Below are 18,402 nucleotides of genomic sequence, written 5' to 3' on the forward strand. Positions count from 1 at the left end.
GTTTCATCGAGGACTTAATCAGGATGTTCACGTATGGATCTAAGCTGCTCGTTTAATGTGCGTTTAAGAGGAAGTTCAGGTCTGTTTATTCATGGGTCACATGACAGCGTAACACAGAGGACACCTTCAGGATGGACGCCTGTTGGTAAAATGAGAAAATCCCTGAAGAACATTTAATATTGTCTCAGTACAACGCTGCAGTGTCAAAGGTCAGCTATGTGCACATGAACACAACAAAGATGACGCTGCATGTGTTTGTTTTTTCTGTAAGGATTACACAGGAGATATTTGGGAGCATTTAAAAGACCTGATGGGGTCTGAGTGTGTGCTTGTTTCATCACAACGAGGTGACAGTCAAGTTGTTCTCGGGATTTTCAGGGAACCAGTCGTAAAGTTCCCTCTCAGGTTCCCCAGGATGTTTGGAGAACCTTTCGTTCATTTCCAAAATGTTCTCGGAGCATTTCTGCTCACGATGTGGAGGCAGACACTCAGTGGACTTTTGGACGTTCTAGAAACATTTAGGAGACGTTCCCTTTCCACAGAGTGTCTGCATTGAGCCACTTCACAATTTAGACTCCCGGGATGTTTTGGGAATGTTTGCTGGCAGAATGGATGTTGCCTAATGTTCCAGAAAATTCCCAGTCACAGTGCTGTGTTCTTTAAAGAACAGCGGGATGACAGACATCAAAAGTGTTGGTCCCTGTAGGTCACGACACTGAAGTTCGGTAACCTTTTTAGAACCGTCTGTGACTCCAAATGAGGATGAAGGATGCCGACCTGTAATGTTATTCTAAAATATGAGCCGAGAAAGGAGCCGGGCTGAAAACAGACAGAGATTTGAGGTGGGAATGTTTGGTGACAGGAGGAGATGACGAGGGAGAGGGGGAAAAAGCAGCAGCAGCTGCCTCATCCGTGCGTCACGGAGACAAATAGTGTGTGATGCTAATGACTGGCTAAAGCTTTTGCCCCTGCTGCGAACAGCCGCTAATATGACTGCTAATAAAGGCACCGTGGAACGCTGTCGCATTCCAGCAGTCGCTCAACTGTCGCCCAAAATTAGCCAAACAGGAGCTCTCCCTCTCCCGCCGCCACCCTCCCCCCGCCTCACATTAAATCGCAGGGAATGGGGCCCTCTCCGTATCCAAAAGGTTTCTTTTCTGCATTAAAAGGCCACTTGTTCACACTGTAATAGAATTTGTTCCATCTTCTAATGCCAAGGATGCCCACTCCATGAAATATGAAGTGGTCTTTTTGTGATCTGAGGCTCTTTTCTTCTTTGATTACTACCTCTCGTACGGCTCACTCTTCTTGGAGGACTTTGTGATGCTGCCGGGGGGACAAAAGCAAAAGCAAACTCAGGATGGTGCAGTATTTTCTCATCGCCGTCCTTTGTCTGCACAGTGCCTGCAGAATTTCTTTTTAATTATTTCTGGAATTTTAATTGCCAAGTGAAGCGAGTGGGATGCAGTGCCTGTGATGACGAACGTCGCAGCCAAGGTCACACAGCAATGGAGCCAGGGAACGTGGGATGGCCGAGCTGCGGAGGCTTCCTGTGGCTTAGTCATCGTAGGGCAAACACACCTTTCACCGTGTCACAACAAGCTGACGGCTCAGGGACGAGAGGACACCTGAGAGCCGGGCGCTCTGTACGCAGCGCTCCTCAACGGCAGCGTGATTAAAAGTCATTTACATAAGAATCTGTGTGGCTGCTCTCACCGAGCCGGAGCTCTTTAATGGCATCCAAATGTCTGTTGGACCGTAGGTGGAACTTTCAGCAGCGTCAGGTTTTAAAGCTTGTTCACGCTCTGCTAAAAGGCATCCCTGTTTGTACAAGCCTGACCCGAAATAATGAAGCGTACTCGACTCCTTTTAAAACTACAATGAAAAATACACAAGCCAGCAGTTATTATTTGCTATCCATTAGCTGATGTTGCAGAGCAATTATAGCAATTCAACAGCATTGTTTTGATTCAGGTGTAGTCACATTAATACCTGTCAGCCACTGAGCCGGCGCTGAATGCTTGACAGCAAACACCAAGTCAAACGTGCTCCGTGCAGCATTTTCAGGTATTAAACGCTTTTTTTATTGCCAATTTGTGAACACAGGATAACGCGGTCTAAAATACGAGACGTTGCCCAACTTTTGTTTGTCTGAAAATCCAGGAGATAAAAGGCTCCTGCTCGTTCCCCGAGAGCCTCGCTGCAGTGCCTCCCAACACTGAGCGACGCTGGCTAACATAAGCTTAGAAATGGAGCCGACTAATCAGGACGTCACCAAACGACCGCAGCTCCACAAAAACCAACACTGGTAGCTTCAGAGGCTTTAGATGAATACAGAGAGCTAGCTAAAGCCTCGGTCACTCAGGCCTAAGCACTGACTGATAGCTGCCGCTTGCTAGGAGAAAATGAACCAACTGGCTGCGGCTGGTTCCTGGTGGTACCTGTGAAATAGATGGCGAGACACCGATAATGCAAGCCTAGAGACCAGTCAGTAATCCCATGGTAACCGCCAGTCGCTAGGGAAAAATATATATTCCCTGCCTGGTTGCTGGAGGTGAAATAGGCTGCAAATCCTCTGCTGTGGTCGCCTGTAGTTTCCTAAAAAACGCTGTGAAAAGATTGATGCAAACTGGAAACAGTGACCATTTACCTTCAAAGTAAAAGACGCACCTATTGAAAATGTTTAGTGTCAGCGGTGACGCTAGACTTTTACTTTGAAGGAGAACATCTCAGTTTCTGGTTTGCGTTGCACTTTTTCGAACTTCACTACAACTCAGAGAGCATGAGTCGAGTGTTTGCAGATCAGTCTGCATCTTCCATGCAAAATGTGCATGTCAACAGCAGCAGTGTGTGAGCAACCAAAGCAATAACATCGAGGTTTTTGGTGCTGCACACTCTTTGCAACCCAGTTCACTTGGCAACAGCCAGTGACCTCGAGCAACCACTCACCAACCATTCACCAACCATTCACCAACCATTCACCAGCCATTCACCAGCCATTCACCAACCATTCACCAACCATTCACCAACCATTCACCAGCCATTCACCAACCATTCACCAACCACTCACCAACCATTCACCAACCACTCACCAACCACTCACCAACCATTTACCAACCATTCACCAACCACTCACCAGCCATTCACCAACCACTCACCAACCATTCACCAATCGGACGTGTATGTGACTGAGGCCTAAGGTAGCCAACCGTCTGCTGTGTTTTGGGGAGGGGCGGGGCTGCTGTCAGGGGCGCTGCTTTGAGTGGATAAGGTGGGCACTTGTAGTTTCAGCACGTCAAAGGCTGCTTTATTGTGTCTACACTGACACTTGGGCGAACAGTTTTTAGATGCTCTCTCAGCTGCAGGACAACATACATGACATAGAGAACACGCAGGCCGACGGTATCCTGCACACGGTGCTGCACTGGTCGCCTGCAGGACTGCTTCACTGCTAAAATAAAGGTGGAACTGCAGGACCAGAAGACAGAGGGAGGGAGGAGGGGTGAGGTGTTTATCTGCTTTTCACACTGCTCCCCCACTCCCCCCACTCCTCCCACTCACCTATCCCCCCCTCCTGCCAGCCCTCCTGCCTTGGCAGCCGCTAACCTGCTGGGACCGGCCCTTGATTTATTTGGAGAGGGCGCTGGAACAGAGGGGCTGGGATGAGTGGCATTTTAATGTGCTTTTGAGATGTTTGGTCACAAGCACTATTGATCACTGTGCTGCAGCACGCCACCGCCCCCTCCCTCACTGTCCTGCAGACCTTCTCGCTGCCCTGGGGGAGAGGTTGTCAGGCAGGGAATGAGTTTCCATGTGGGCTTAGATTAATGAAATGAGCCCCCTGGTTGCGGGGGGTGCAGGGGGTCAGACCATTAAGGAATCTCAGGGCTGGGCGAGATTGAGCCTGCCAGCTGACTGACTGATGGGCGAAAGAAAGAAAGAGAGAGCACGAGGGAGAGGATATTGGATGAAGCAGAGGAAGAGAGGAAACAAAAAGGGGTACCTGAGACCGTCTGACCACTGCGATGAGTTTTTCCCAGCACAAAAGTAGCTCACAGTGACTAACAGCTGCCATTTTCTCCCCTCGCGTGCCGCCTGTGCCATTCGTTCACATCAGGTCCCACTCTAAGTAGCGCAGAACCTGGGGAAACATCCAGAGGTTGTAAAAATGGGAGCCAGGGATATTTCACAGCCGAGTGAACATGCCCAAAGCGTGTTTAGCTCTCTCGCACTCGGGCCTGGACAGGGGGTTTATTTGATGGCCAAAACACTCAGCAGAACTCATCATAATTCTGACTGTGTGGTGCTTTTGTTCCAACGTGCCAAATGTGCACGCGCAGCCACGACACACACGAACGGTCGCACACACGGGCGGCTGGGGGGGCCCGGTAGGAGTCGGGACTCTCCGAGGTTTGATGAATCAAATGGATTAAGCCCCTGTGATCAATAGCCGGAGCAAATACACAGATTATCAGATTATCAGATTAGGATCTGTCCCCCTGCTGCCGGGGGGAGCCGGAGAATACATTAAAACCCGAGGTGCCTCGGCAAGATTCAATTAATCAGGCTACAGGTTGTCTGTTTCCCCTTACAGTCAATTCCAGACAGGCAGATGTGTTTTGCTTCACTTGGGAACAAGGACATATCAGTTTGGAACAAAGCGTTTGCAGGGCATGCACAGTGATTTTCTCCTGCCGGAAGAGCAAACTGATGGTACCTGAATATCAATGAATGTGGAAACTAAACCAGATCTTCTGCTTTTTGTTTCCCTGCACAGATAGAGAGTCGACGTCTTTGCGTTTTGTTGTTTATCAGTTAATGAGTGCGTGTCTAATTAAGGCCGTTTGGGCAAAGTTTGATCTTCTGAATATTTCTTTGCTCCTGAGCGATGTACTATATAACCACAGCGTCGCAGCACAGGCCCGGGCACAAACCAGACTGAACGTTTATGGGCAGGTGGTGCTAACGGCTAACGGCTGCCCTCTTATCTCTCCTCTGCAGTGTGTACGGCTGCCCTCTGGCCAAGAAGAGGAAGAGCATAGACAGACAAACCCTGGAAACGTCCCCAAAGAGGAGCACCTACCTTGATGACATGGACAACTCCACAATGGAGGAGTGCTACGAGACGGACGGAACCGAGGAGATGGATGACCGGGAGGAAGAGGAGGAGGAAGGAGCTGTAGAGGATGAGGAAGAGGAGGGGGAAGTGGAGGAGGAGGAAGAGGAGGAGGTAGAAGCCTACATGGACTATAATGTAGAGCAAATGGAGCACGAGGACGGGGAGGTGGAGACAGGGGATGGAGAGGGGGAAGAGGAAGCAGAGGAGGAGGAGGTAGAGGTGGAGCAGGAAGAAGAAGAGGAGGGTGATGAAGGGAGGGTGGTGGAGGCGGAGGAGGAGGAGGAGGAAGGAGTAGAAGAGGTGGATTATGAAGACGGAGAGGAGGAGGAAGGAGAGCAGAATCAAGGGCAAGGTGAGAGCACCGTCATTTCCACCTGTTATTGTTATTGATGATTAATTATTGACGTGTTAAGCATAATGGGTAAGAGTACCTTCAGTGAAGGTTTTAATGTCACTTTCCACTGAAGCAGCGGCTGTGCAGGTCCAGCCGGCCCCACAGACAGCAGCTCACTGCTGCACAACTCCCATCGTTGTGTTTGAGGTGGGAGGTTGTGCCAGTTCTCGTTTTCACACACGCTGCCTCAGAGGAGGTGAGTCCTCGGACTCCATGGAGAATGACATTTTGATCTGGTTCTGTGCATTTCCACCCCTAAAACACTGGTGCCAGTACTGCTGTTAGTGGATATGGGAGGGGTGACTGGAAGAAACTCATCAGTGATTCACAGATGCAGCCCACAGACTCCATGACATAAAGTATCCACACAGTTATCAAGCCTGTCAAAATGTAGGCTAGTCCGTCTGGTTATAGAAACGTCACAGTGGAAACACACCCTGCAGCAGCGGCCCAGCCTTTTGTGCCCCACAGATGGTTTCATGTCACACAATATTTTCACGACCGGCCTTTAAGGTGTCGTGGATAAACACAACAAAATAAAACAATATGACCGAGACACAAACTGTGTTATTTGGTAAATATAATAGTAAACATGAATTCACTGTGTCATTGTGTAGCTTTATTAGCAGCGTCCTCCTGAAATGCCTTTATTGTTCCTTTTTTCCACTCAGTTAAGACATGAACTACAAAATAAGCATCGTGTTTTACTCAGTAAGACTTTAAACCAGCGACTGAGACCAGAAACGTATCAGAGCAGTGTTTACTGAGCTGAGATGTGAGGCCGGCAGCAGGCTCGCTTTCATGTAGACTTCTATACAGTCGGACAAACCGCCCTCTGCTGGCCATCAGAAAAAATGCAGGTGAAGATGCTGTCTTTGCATTTCAACTCAAAAGCTGAAAAAGCTGTTTAAAATCCAACCAGTGCACAACTGTGTTGAGTTTGTGGAGGATAAGTTGTTCCTGAATCATGGTGAACATCTCAGGAAGTGCTGTCAAAGCCAGACTAGCAGCGGTTGCTGTGCTCAGCTAACCAAATTCACTGCCAAACACAGAAATAAGAGTATATTTGTTGGGTAACAGTTTATATTTTCTACTCATAAAAATGGTTCCATTTGCTGTTTCTATTGTTTTTAGTGCAGCACTTGTTCTGTTCGTGGTTTTTAGGGGTAGGCAATATACACGATATACGATAGAAACGATATAAATTTGGCCAACGATAGAGATTTTGACTATATCGCTCTATCGCGATAGCGCATGTTGATGATGTCATCAAGCTGCGCCTGTTTTGGTCAAAAGCATCGAAGCAGCTAAAACTATTATCATCTGCAAATTATGGCGACAGTCATGGCAAAGAGATGAAGCACTTTTGAAATATGGGGAAAGCCAAAAACTGCGCTTCCTCCACTTCCGTAACATTGATTCATTAATGTTGAATTCTCTGCAGCTGCTCTGTTCCCATGTTGTTGCAGTATATTAATAACTAACCTCGTATTGTGGATGAATAATCTCAGTTGTTCTCCTGACTGAAGTTTGCCCCGTGTATAGCATCCTGCTATGCGATTGCATTTGTCCCTGACCACCAGAATCCCTCACGTTAACTTTTATTGAGTGGAAAAAAAGTTGGCGTTCATCCTCCAGCTTCACTGTGCTAATGTTACGCTAACATAGCTGTGTCGCCAGCAATCACATAGCACAACATTATATACCAGCTAGTCCAACTTCAGTAACCCTGCAAACGTCACTGCTGTTTAGTTTTCTGTCTTCATTTATGTTGGAAGTGATAGCAGAGTTGTACGTTTGAATTAGTTTCAAAAATCTCTGTCAGAACATGGTATGTCATGTTTAGGTGGAAACTAGCGAGCTAACTTCCTGCTAACTTGTAACTCTGTTAAATTTAATAAATTCTGTTTTCATGGATGTAAAACTTAATTGTTACACCTGGTAAAGCAGCAACGCTGATCATTTAATTAAAGATGAAAGAATTCAGACCATTTTTAACTCTCAGTGTTCGTTTGACTTTGGGACCTGAAGCGGACGGAGTTTAGGACCCAGATTACTCCGTGAAGCTCCTCACTACGGCAGCCGTAATGCTCTGACATCCATCAAGCAGTGCAGCTTACCAAAGTTGTACTAAAACATTTTTAACAGATTTCTGCCCAAATCGGTTCGAGGTCAGTAAGCACAACCAGAATTCATACATAAGGCACACTCTCGATTTTTGAGAAAATTGAAAGATTTTAAGTGTGGAAAATATGTTATACAGAAGAAAAGAATATATCGCGATATATATCGTTACCGCACGTGCTTCAAATTATACCGCACATGGATTTTAGGCCATATCGCCCTGCCCTAGCTGTGATGCCGTAGTGTTGGCCGGTGAAGCTCCAACGCAGACCTCTGCATTGGAATAAGAGATGTGCACCGACTGTCTGATCCACACAGCCTGTTATTCCTACAGTGATTAGTTATTTCTCTAATATGCTTTGTTAATGTCATTCATTCATTTGCACATTTTCCTTGCATATTATTTTCAGAGCCTTTACTGCAGCTGCTCTGAGACCAAATTATCTGTTGGTTTATTGATTTTTTTTCAGAGAGCTCCTTTTTAAAAGAATAATAATATTAATTGCTTCTTCTAATTATGGATAAATGATCTAAATTGATGGAGTCGCCTTTTTTCAGTTATTCCCCATTGAAATTGTTTGACCTTCATCGTTAGGACAGAAGCTAAAAGGAACTAAATCATGTTAAATTACTCAAACGGCAGCCGGATTATTTTGGAAAACGATTATTTTCTCGTTTGAAAAGCTTCTGAGCTCCAGGTTCAGCTGAATGTTGCCTTTCATTTGGATAAAATACAAAAACAGCGCCCCTGGTTTGGGACTGGGATTTGAGAAACTCCTGCCCCATATGTTATCTCGTCTCCCCCCCCCCTGCCTGGCGTGCCCAACACCAGATCTGGCAGGTTTCTCTCCAGCAGATTCAGCTTTGCACCCCCGCATCACGATTGGACCTGACAGTGCCTTCAAGTCCAATTAAGAGTGAAGCTCAGAGAGAGGAGTGTGTTAACCCTGCTTGGCGCGCAGCTCTACCCACCCAACGTGTTGATGTGGCATCTCGGCAGCCATGTGAAAACATCTCTGCAGACTGGTGTTCATTAGAGCCCACAGCCGAGGTCTTATCCTTAACAATGAGACCGTGGACTGTTGCCACCGCCTCGTCAGCCTGTCAGCAGCCTCTCCCTCGCGCTCTGTGGCTACTGCCTGATTACCGTGTATTTTTGATAAGTGCTTTGCATGCTGCCGTGTGCTGTTGTTGCCAAACCCTTCTCTATAATCATCATGATTTTTATTGGCGTGGAAGGACTTCCTGCATTTACGTCTGCAGAAGGAAAGCAGAAACCTCTTTCCGTCGCTGGGCAAATACGGGCGCTGTTCTGGAGCGTCACCCAACACCACTACTCTGTTTCCCGTTTAATCTCTTTCACGTCCCTTTTGTGCACCTTGATTGCTCTTCAGACTGTTTCCATCCAATCAAAAATGAAACCTCTGGTGCAGAATAAGAAGCCTTGCACTGTCAAAGGCCGGTCATTCGTGACTGCTCCCTCTTCTTGCTCCGAAGCGGCGATGCTGTGCTGCTCTCGTTAGCTCGTAAGTGTGTAGAAAGTCATGGTTACCTCTCACCTTTACCTGACGTCTAAAATCCAGAATGAACCAGTCACCATTTTGTGGCTGTGATTGCAGTCACCGGGTTTTAGGCTGTTGGTCTGAAACGAGGTGAGCAAAGACGTTTGGACATAAATCCGTCAGCTAAAAACATCCAGCATCATCACGCCAAACGCAGGATCTCAGTGATGGAGATATCAACGTCATGCAACCATTGTAGAAGTTGTTTACAGCTGATTTCACGTAGTCTTCATAAAAACTGTCAGTAGGTTCTTCAAGTTGCACAGTTGATGCATAATATTTTGTGTATGAAAATGTAGATCTCATCCTTTGTAGCTCCTTGGAAAAAAAACAAAATTCATATCATTGTTTTGATTACAATTAAGTCTTTGAACCCAGCAGTAATTAATATTTCATCACTAATGAAACAGTCTGCATCACTAATTACATGCTTTTTCCATTATGTTATATTGTTTTCTATAATTATTGTTATTATTATTAATATTATTTTTTTGCCTTGCTCCTTTGCACCAAAACTGATGAAATCTCTCATTAGATATGTGTGTGTGAGCCTGTGGGTTCATTTTCTCTGCAGGAATGTAAGTGGCAAATGTGACGCCAATGTGAGCGATGTGCTCTTGGCGGCTCGGGGCGGAAATGTGAAAGGAGAGATTGGAAGTGCTCCAGGAGTGAGTGCTTGAAATTACTGACAGAAGAGGTTCAGTAACCTTTCGCAGTCTGTCAGAATCAATTAGGCACTGAAAGGAATTCTAAAGATGTTGTTGATTGAATGAAAAAAGGAACTTTACAGGCGCGCGATGAATAGCTGCTGTTTGGGGTTTATGGTGGTGCACAGGGAACATTTTATCTCTCAGATTTTAGACTTTCCTGTGAGAAATGTTCACAGTAATGCAATTATTTTAGGTTCACTTTTGGTTTTCACACTACAGACTGACAATTTATAGAATTATCAAGCGATGTCATCATCCTGTTAATACTCTGAGGTCACGAATGGAAGCCGCCAACCGTAACCCTGTATGGCAAAGGGTTGGTAGGTTGGTATATGTCATTTTTGAGCCAAATAACAAAGAAAATAATCATTATAACAGATACATATTTTAAAATAAGTCTTCCCACCTGTGAAGGGCTAACTTTCACCAGGGAATCATTTGGAGTGAGTTGGACGGCTAAGTTAATGCTTAGTAAGCACAGTTTGAAAAAGTAGCCAACGCCACCTTTGAAACAAGGTGTCTTCTTCTAATAAGGTTTCCATTTGGGCTAACAGATGAAAAAAACAGATAAAGGCAGAGATGAAAACCTAACCTTAACCCTAAGCAGCTCACTGGTGATGTGGTGGGTGTTAAAGGATAATCAGAGGACCTGTAAATTAAGAGAGGTAGGGAAAGGGGTAACCTAGAACTTGTTTGATAGAGTCTCATTTAGCAGAGCATCTTTCTCTGGAATTTTCCCAAACCACTGCATTTAACTTCCTGTGCTGATTCACAATTCAGAACACAAGCTGCTGTTAAGACTCTCAAAGTAAATTATTAGGGGAAGCAAAGAGTTCCTTATCCAATTTAGATGGACCAAGCCCAGAAATCTGATTTAGCAGTAAAATAGAATGACGGAAATGAAATTACAAGACGCTTGTTCTTTCTTTCCAACAGAGGACGATCAGATGAGCAGCGGTGAGGGGGCCGAGGGCGATGGCGGTGGAGGCGGAGGCAGCAGCACTTCCAAATCCGGCCCGACGGCGGAGAAAGACGACAACAACAACGATGAGTACGAAAACTACGACGAACTTGTGGCCAAGTCGCTCCTGAACCTGGGCAAGATCGCAGAAGACGCTGCAAACCGTGCCATGACGGAGTCTGAGATGAACAGCAACTCCTCTAACAGTGCTGAGGATGAAGAGGAGGAGGAAGAGGAGGAAGATGAGGAGGAAGAGGAGGAGGAGGATGAAGAGGAAGAGGAGGAGGAAGACGAAGAGGAGGAGGAAGAGGAGGAAGAAGAAGAAGGGGATGAACCTCAGAGGGGCGATCTGAGTTTGGACGTCGACAGCGACGTGGTTCGGGAAACGGTGGACTCCCTCAAACTGCTGGCACAGGGTCACGGCGCCGTGCTGTCCGACAACTTGGACGGACAGGAGTTCGAGGACGGCACGGCCAACAACGGGGATGCGATTGACTGCACGAACAATGGGGTAAATGCGCACAACGGTGGTAATGGACAAATTAAGACCACCAGTAATGGACAAATAGAAAACAGCGATGAGGAGGTGTGTTTGAGCAGTCTGGAGTGTCTACGGAACCAGTGCTTCGACCTCGCTCGGAAACTCAGCGAAACAAAGTCCATCGACCGAAACGCACCGTCCCAGCAAAATCACTTCTCATGCGAGGATCCCAATCAACAGCCCCAGCATCACGGCTACGGGGACTTCCACAACAGCCAGGACGACAGACGAATGCTCGATAGGAACTATTCCGACATGGACAATCTCATGAAGCTCGAGGAGCAGCTGAGCCCACGCTCCAAGGCCTTCTCCAGTTGTGCACACGATGACCGGTACCACACTCACCACCGGGACTTCGATGAGGACACGGCCTCTGTGACCTCAGACCGATCAGAAGAAGTGTTTGACATGACAAAGGGGAATCTGTCCCTGCTGGAGAAGGCTATTGCACTAGAGTCCGAACGCGCCAAGGCAATGAGGGATAAAATGGCTGCCGAGGCTGCCAGAAGAGACGGGGTGAGGTATGGCCATGACGATCACGGCCCGCGGCACGGCTACGGCGTTGAGCGTAAAGCCCGGCTTCCCGACGGTATGAAGAAGCCTTTCTACCATAAAGGTGAGCCATTCTCTCAAACACGGATGCACACCATACGACAACAGCAGCATTTAAGCTGGTTCAGTGTGGTTTCTCATTTTGTAAAAGAAATCCGAGTGTCTGAACAGTTTTCAGTATGAGCTGTTCGATTGGTAGATTCCTCCACATTTTCACAGCGTAGCTCATTTTAGAGAATTAGGACAGTTAATCAGCTCGACCAGCTTGGTAAACAAAAAGTATCATGGAAATGGGAGGATCGCAGCATGTTCCACCAGGTCATCGGGAACCCAACCAAAGTTTGGATTAGCATTGGGCTTTGTGCAATTTTTGCCAGATTGGAACACCTTAATGGAACATCTTTAGCTTCAGAAATTTTAGCATGTGGCTAAAATAAAATCCAACCTGAACCCTAACCCTAGTCCCCGGTGACGTGGCGGATGTTAAGACCTTAACAAGCTCAGGTAAAATGTTTTCCTGACAACTCTGTATTTTATCTATCCTGTGCTGGAGGCCAGGCAGCCCACATGCATTCTGGGAACCTCGCTGTAACCCCAGGACAAGCTTTTTCAGCCAATTTGGAAATTCGCATCTCGGTAGCAGCGGGAGCGGCAGCAGCAGCTTATGTTGTTAAAATAGGCCAGCATGGAAACATCAGAGGGTAGGCTTGTCAGGCATAAGTAATGGCAATCTGCACGGCCTGTTAGGACCGAAAATCTCATCCCTGTGATGCAGCTTGGGGTAAAGCTGCCTATTTTTAAACCTGTGCAAACACTTGGGAGGAGAAACCACAAAATAGAGGCCTTCTGTCTGCAGAAAGGATTCATTCTGCAGGGAACTCTTTAAATTTGTTGAGAGTAGCAATGAGCTACCATTCAGATTGATACCGACAAATATCAAGCTAATCCTGCAGTACAAACACTGCAGAACACCCTCGGTTCTAATTGTTATGCTGTGCACTGCGCACAAAGTAAAGTCTCAGAAAAATTACATTGGCATTCACGCAGCGGTCTGATTGCAAATTCCTTTGTTTAACTCTTAATTATTCTTCTTATCATATCCTTTACAACAACAATATATGGGCCTAACAAGGTTAAATTGCTCCCTCCCATAAGGAAGATATCAGATGAGAGCAACAAATAAGAGCATGCTAATTCACAGCAGGATGGTATCACACCTTAAATGCCACACATCTCACAGCAGGTTTATATTGCGACTTAAATGCCACACAAATGCTAATTTCAAGGGCCTTCTGTGGCCTCTGTGTCTGGCTAATGTTGGAATAATGAGAGGACGCAAGACGGCTGCGTCACGATAGCATCTTCCCTCAGGCGAGATAGTAGCAGACACTCGTTGACCAGGGTTCTTGTGCGTGATTTATAAAGTAGAGCATGGCGAGGAAGAGGGCGGGACGGGGAAGAGAGAAGCATGAGGTTGAGATGAAAATTGAACAGTATCAGAATGACCGATAACGAACGACGGGCCTACTGACTGCACATTAATTATCCAGAGATGGTATGGTAATGGGGGCCATTTGCTATGCAAAGCGCAGACCGTCCGCAGCCACAATCAATATCCACTGCTTTCTAATATGCCTTCCACTTGGCTGCCTCCACTCCCTGCAAGAGGAGTGGAGGCAGGCACGAGCATCACGTCTGTACACGTGCGATCAGGCGTATGGAAGTGGGGATTTTTTCCAACATACAAACATTAACAGCCAATGTAATAAGAAGCCATTAAAAAGAAGCCTCGGTGTTATCAACGTGATATTACCCTGGTGCCAGACACGAGAGCCAGACATGACGGAGCAGTATGTGCCGTATTCATGGGCCCCTGTAATGTGACATAGATGGACGACGGCCATCGAGGATAACGAGGAGTTTTGTTCTGATGAATGAGAGACGAGATTTGGTTTGGTGACTCATTAGTGAATGAATGAGTAGGTGTGCCTTCATGTCCCCTCTTCATTTTGCCTTTTATGAACTCCTTCCACTTTGCCACATCCACACATCCATCCATCCATCCATCCAACCATCCCTTCCTTTCATCCATCCAACCAGGCACCCATCCTTTTCAGCCATCCCTCCCTCCCTCCATCCATCCATCCATCCATCCATCCAACCATCCCTTCCTTCATCCATCCAACCAGGCACCCATCCTTTTCAGCCATCCCTCCCTCCCTCCATCCATCCATCCATCCATCCAACCATCCCTTCCTTTCATCCATCCAACCAGGCACCCATCCTTTTCAGCCATCCCTCCCTCCCTCCATCCATCCATCCATCCATCCATCCAACCATCCCTTCCTTCATCCATCCAACCAGGCACCCATCCTTTTCAGCCATTCCTCCATCCATCCATCCATCCATCCAGATCTAGTTCCTGGGGTCTAGCTCCTGTCTCAGGATCTTCTACTGGTTGGAAACCTCACCTCATGAGGCACAATGGGCCTCCAGTTATTACAGGCATAAAATAAATCTTGAGAAGAGCAAAAGTTCAGGGAATTCAGGTTTCTAAAGATGTTTTTAGACTTAAACTTCAACCACTGAGCTTGCTAATGTGTGTTATTACCTACTGTTGCAGCCTGGAAGACTTAGTCAGCCAGGTAAATGTTCAGACTCAGGAGTATTTACCTTCAGAGGTTCAGCTGATCTCCATCTACTTACAGGAGCCCGTTCACTGCACTCTCTGCACCAGCAGCATTATTTCTGAATCCCGCAGCTGCACCAGACAGTCGTTCCGACTTTGCCACACAGTTTGCTCCGTTAACCCCCAGCAGCTCTGGGTCTAACCTCTTTTCTGGTGTCAACCCAACACGCATTCGAGGCCTCAGACAGACAGCTGCTGGTAGCACTGCTATTTTCCCACAATTTTCCCAATCAGATGTCTATTTTTTATGGTGAATGGTAATTGGACTGGTATTTATATAGAGTTTTTCTGCTCTCAGTGAGCACTCAAAGTGCTTTTACGCTGCAAGCCACATGGATGCATCGGAACAAATTTGGGGTTCTGTATCTGGACACTTTGGCGTCAGGATCGAGATGAATCAGTCGACCTTCCGATTACTGGAAGGCCTTTTCTACCTCTTGAGCCACAGCCGCCCCCCCAAATTATATAACCGTGTATAAAATATTCTTTTACAGCCATAACTCCGAGTCCTGGTCTCCATTTGAGGCTGAGGCCTGACACTTTTCAGTCAAAGCTCATGTCTATAGATTGTATCCTTTATTTTATTCTTCCGGTCATTACCCACATCTGCTGGTGACGGGTGAGGATAGGAATGTAGACTGGCCAATGAATCGAAAGCTCACCATCACGCTCGGCTCTCTCCTCACCACAACAGTGTAGCAGTCCTCCCCCACTCATATACAGAACCCCAAGCTTCTCTTACTCTGCATCTCAGGGCTTTATTTTGGTTCATCGCTCCGTGTTTTAGTCGGAGCTTCTGAGTTACACGGGCCTTTGAAACTTTAATCAGTGGTCTCTCTTTCTGTGCTGTGAGATAATTACCCCTCCACTGCCTACTCTTCTAAAACACGCTCCTGATAAAGGTTTCTGTCAATCCAACGACTCCAAATTCATTCTGCAATCTGACACGGCTCCAAAACTCTGCCATGAAAATGCACAAACCTGTTTTCACTTTCGAATATCGCATATTTACTGCACTTCAGCTTGACTTTGCACACGGGGGTCAGAGGATTTTAAAGCTGGATGGTTGCATTTCCAGAAACAATGCCAGTTGGCACAACTTGGCATCGCTGCTTTTTGGTGGTAACCTGAGTTTGAAGGAAACAAGAGATCCAGGTTTTGGAAAGGGAAACACAATCGTCTCCGCTGTGTGTTTGAGGACACGTGCGTGCACCCAGCAAACTGTCACGTGCAGCTGTGAGCTGGTTTTAATGAAGAAAAGCATGATGCGGCTTTAAAGGAGCCTAAGTTCTTTCTGTTGAAGGTCAAACATGTAAAAGTTCTAATATTTCACAGTAAACAAACTCAATCAGAATCTCTGCTTCATACAAACACAGCCTGGAAATTCAGAAAGTGTCAGTTTCACTTTATCATTATAAATGAATATTCATACATATAAAATGGAGCTTCAAATGTACATTCATTCATGTTTACATAATTGTGGTGAATATCAAATCAAATCAAAATTTATTTATGTAGCACATATTAAAACAACAGTGTTGACCATAGTGCTTCACAGTCAGTAAAAGCATAAGACAGTTAAAACAAACAATAAAAGAGGACAACAAACAATAGGTAACAACACAACAAGCTAGAACAGCCAACTAGAATCAAAAGCCAAAGTAAAAAAATAAGTTTTAAGACGTGATTTAAAAGACTGGATCGACTCGGCAGTACGAATATGAACAGGGAGGTTATTCCAGAGTCTGGGTGCCACGGATGCAAAGGCCCGGTCACCTCTCGACTTCATTCGAGTCCTAGGTTGTGCTAAGAGCCTGTGATTGGACGATCTAAGTGCTCTGTTGGGATTGTATGAGTGGAGTAGTTCAGAGAGATAGCTGGGCGCTAAATTATTCAGAATATTAAAAGTGAACAAAAGAATTTTAAAATCTATACGATATTTAACAGGGAGCCAATGTAGTTTGGCTAAAATTGGAGTTATGTGTTCATGGATTCTCGTACCTGTTAAAAGACGCGCAGCTGCATTTTGAACTAACTGAAGCCAGCAAAGAGAAGAGTGTTGGAGGCCCAAGTAGAGGCAGTTACAGTCGTCCAATCTGGATGTAATAAATGCGTGGATAAGCTCTCAAGAAGAGAACTTGTGATACATAAATGTCAGTGGTCCTGGTCCATGGCCGTCCCTGCACCCCTGCACCAAAGGCCAAATGGTCTCTCCCAAAAGGGGAGAGGGAGAACAACATCACAAATGTTTGATGAACAGAAACTTTTCCTTTCAGAAAAAGTTCGTTTGGATTTGGTGCGTGCTGTCATACTTCATCTGACCACAACGTATAATATGTGTGAAGGTATTCAGCTGACATGAGCCTCGTATATAAGAACCTGCAAACTAAAGTTCTGTTGCTGACCCGTAAAACTGTTTCTATGGTCGGTCAGAGATCACACATCCAAAATTTCATCCGTCTGCGTTAACCTGAGAGTCCATACTCACAGATATTTACCCTGAAATGTTTGAAGGACTGAACTGTCTGTGGTTAGCTTACAAAGAATGAAACGCGGTGAACGTGACGTCGTGCAACTCCATAAAAATAGTCCTTTACTTTGGATTTTAAGATTTAAACTTTAAGCTGTGTTGTTTAACTTCATAATCACCTCATTCAACCATCAGGGTCAGACAGCTGGCCGATGGGTAAAGGTGAGTAAAGGTGATAAGGTGCCATTTAGCCCAAAGTTAGTGAAGAATGCACGATGTGAAACAAAAACAGATGTGTTAGCATGAAGTTGTTCTGACCTCATTTCATGACATCAGAAGAAACACGTGCAATCGTAAAAGTACCGTTAACGTTACTAAACACGAGGCAGAAGCTGCTCTTCATCTCAGAATAGTTTTATTCGTTTCATGCTGTTAATTTAATGTCACTGTTTCCATGGATGCAGTGAACAGGTCCTCAGTAGAGGTTTCATCAATGGCAGGAGACGGGGCAGGCCGATACATGTAGAGTCTAAATACCATCGCTGTTATACTCTGTCATACATGACGTGTTCCAGCGGCGGGTGTTCATATTAAATATCACCAAAGTTTCTAATAATAAGCTCAAGCTGCCGACTGATGTAAACAGTCAGTCAATCACAATTTTTTTCTATTCTTGGCTCAATATGAGGTCACAAAGATGTAATAGAAGCCCCACCCATCTGCCCTTTATAGGGGCAGCCAATCAGAAAAAAGCCGTGTTAAAGAGGGAGGAGCTAAAATAGCTTGTTTCAAACAGAGGATGAACCACAGGGGGATTATTTTGAAGCGTGAATCATGCAAAGCAGCCCTGCTGGAGTCCAGAGAGGAGTTGTAACGTACAGTCAGCTGCCGCTTGGGTGCTAATAACCTCCACATCTTTCCCCTCACAGACGCTTCACGTGTGGACAAGAAGGAGAGCCGGTGTCCGACGCCGGGCTGCGACGGCACGGGTCACGTGACGGGCCTGTACCCGCACCACCGGAGCCTTTCGGGCTGCCCGCACAAAGACCGGGTGCCACCTGAAAGTAAGCGCTCAGCAGCGATGTTGTTGCTCAGGCATGCTCGTGCGTGCGGTGCTGTGAGTGTCTGATGCCTCGGGGATTACACGGGTCACGGCAGCACTTCTTTTGTGACCTTTTGCACGGGGCCGTGGGTTTGCTTGCCGATTGCCTGCCTAATGTGCCGTGGTGATGAGGTGGAAATGAGGCTGTGATAATGCACTAATAGCTGCAATGCAGCGA

General features: G+C 46.2%; 1 protein-coding gene across 11 annotated transcripts in view; it reads left to right on the top strand.

Annotated features, from left to right (window-relative positions):
* myt1lb (myelin transcription factor 1-like, b) overlaps positions 1-18,402 on the top strand; it is a 116,481-nt gene that overhangs the window by 71,260 nt on the left and 26,819 nt on the right. For all 11 annotated transcript variants that reach the window (XM_087832699.1, XM_087832697.1, XM_087832698.1 and 8 more), the window contains 3 exons: positions 5,002-5,471; positions 10,846-12,027; positions 18,052-18,186. In XM_087832699.1, the coding sequence (XP_087688825.1) occupies positions 5,002-5,471; positions 10,846-12,027; positions 18,052-18,186 (1,787 nt within the window). The remainder of the gene's footprint in view (positions 1-5,001; positions 5,472-10,845; positions 12,028-18,051; positions 18,187-18,402) is intronic.

This window comes from Neolamprologus brichardi, chromosome 19 (genome assembly GCF_056152115.1).
Source record: "Neolamprologus brichardi isolate AB-2024 chromosome 19, ASM5615211v1, whole genome shotgun sequence".
Lineage (NCBI taxonomy): Eukaryota > Metazoa > Chordata > Actinopteri > Cichliformes > Cichlidae > Neolamprologus > Neolamprologus brichardi.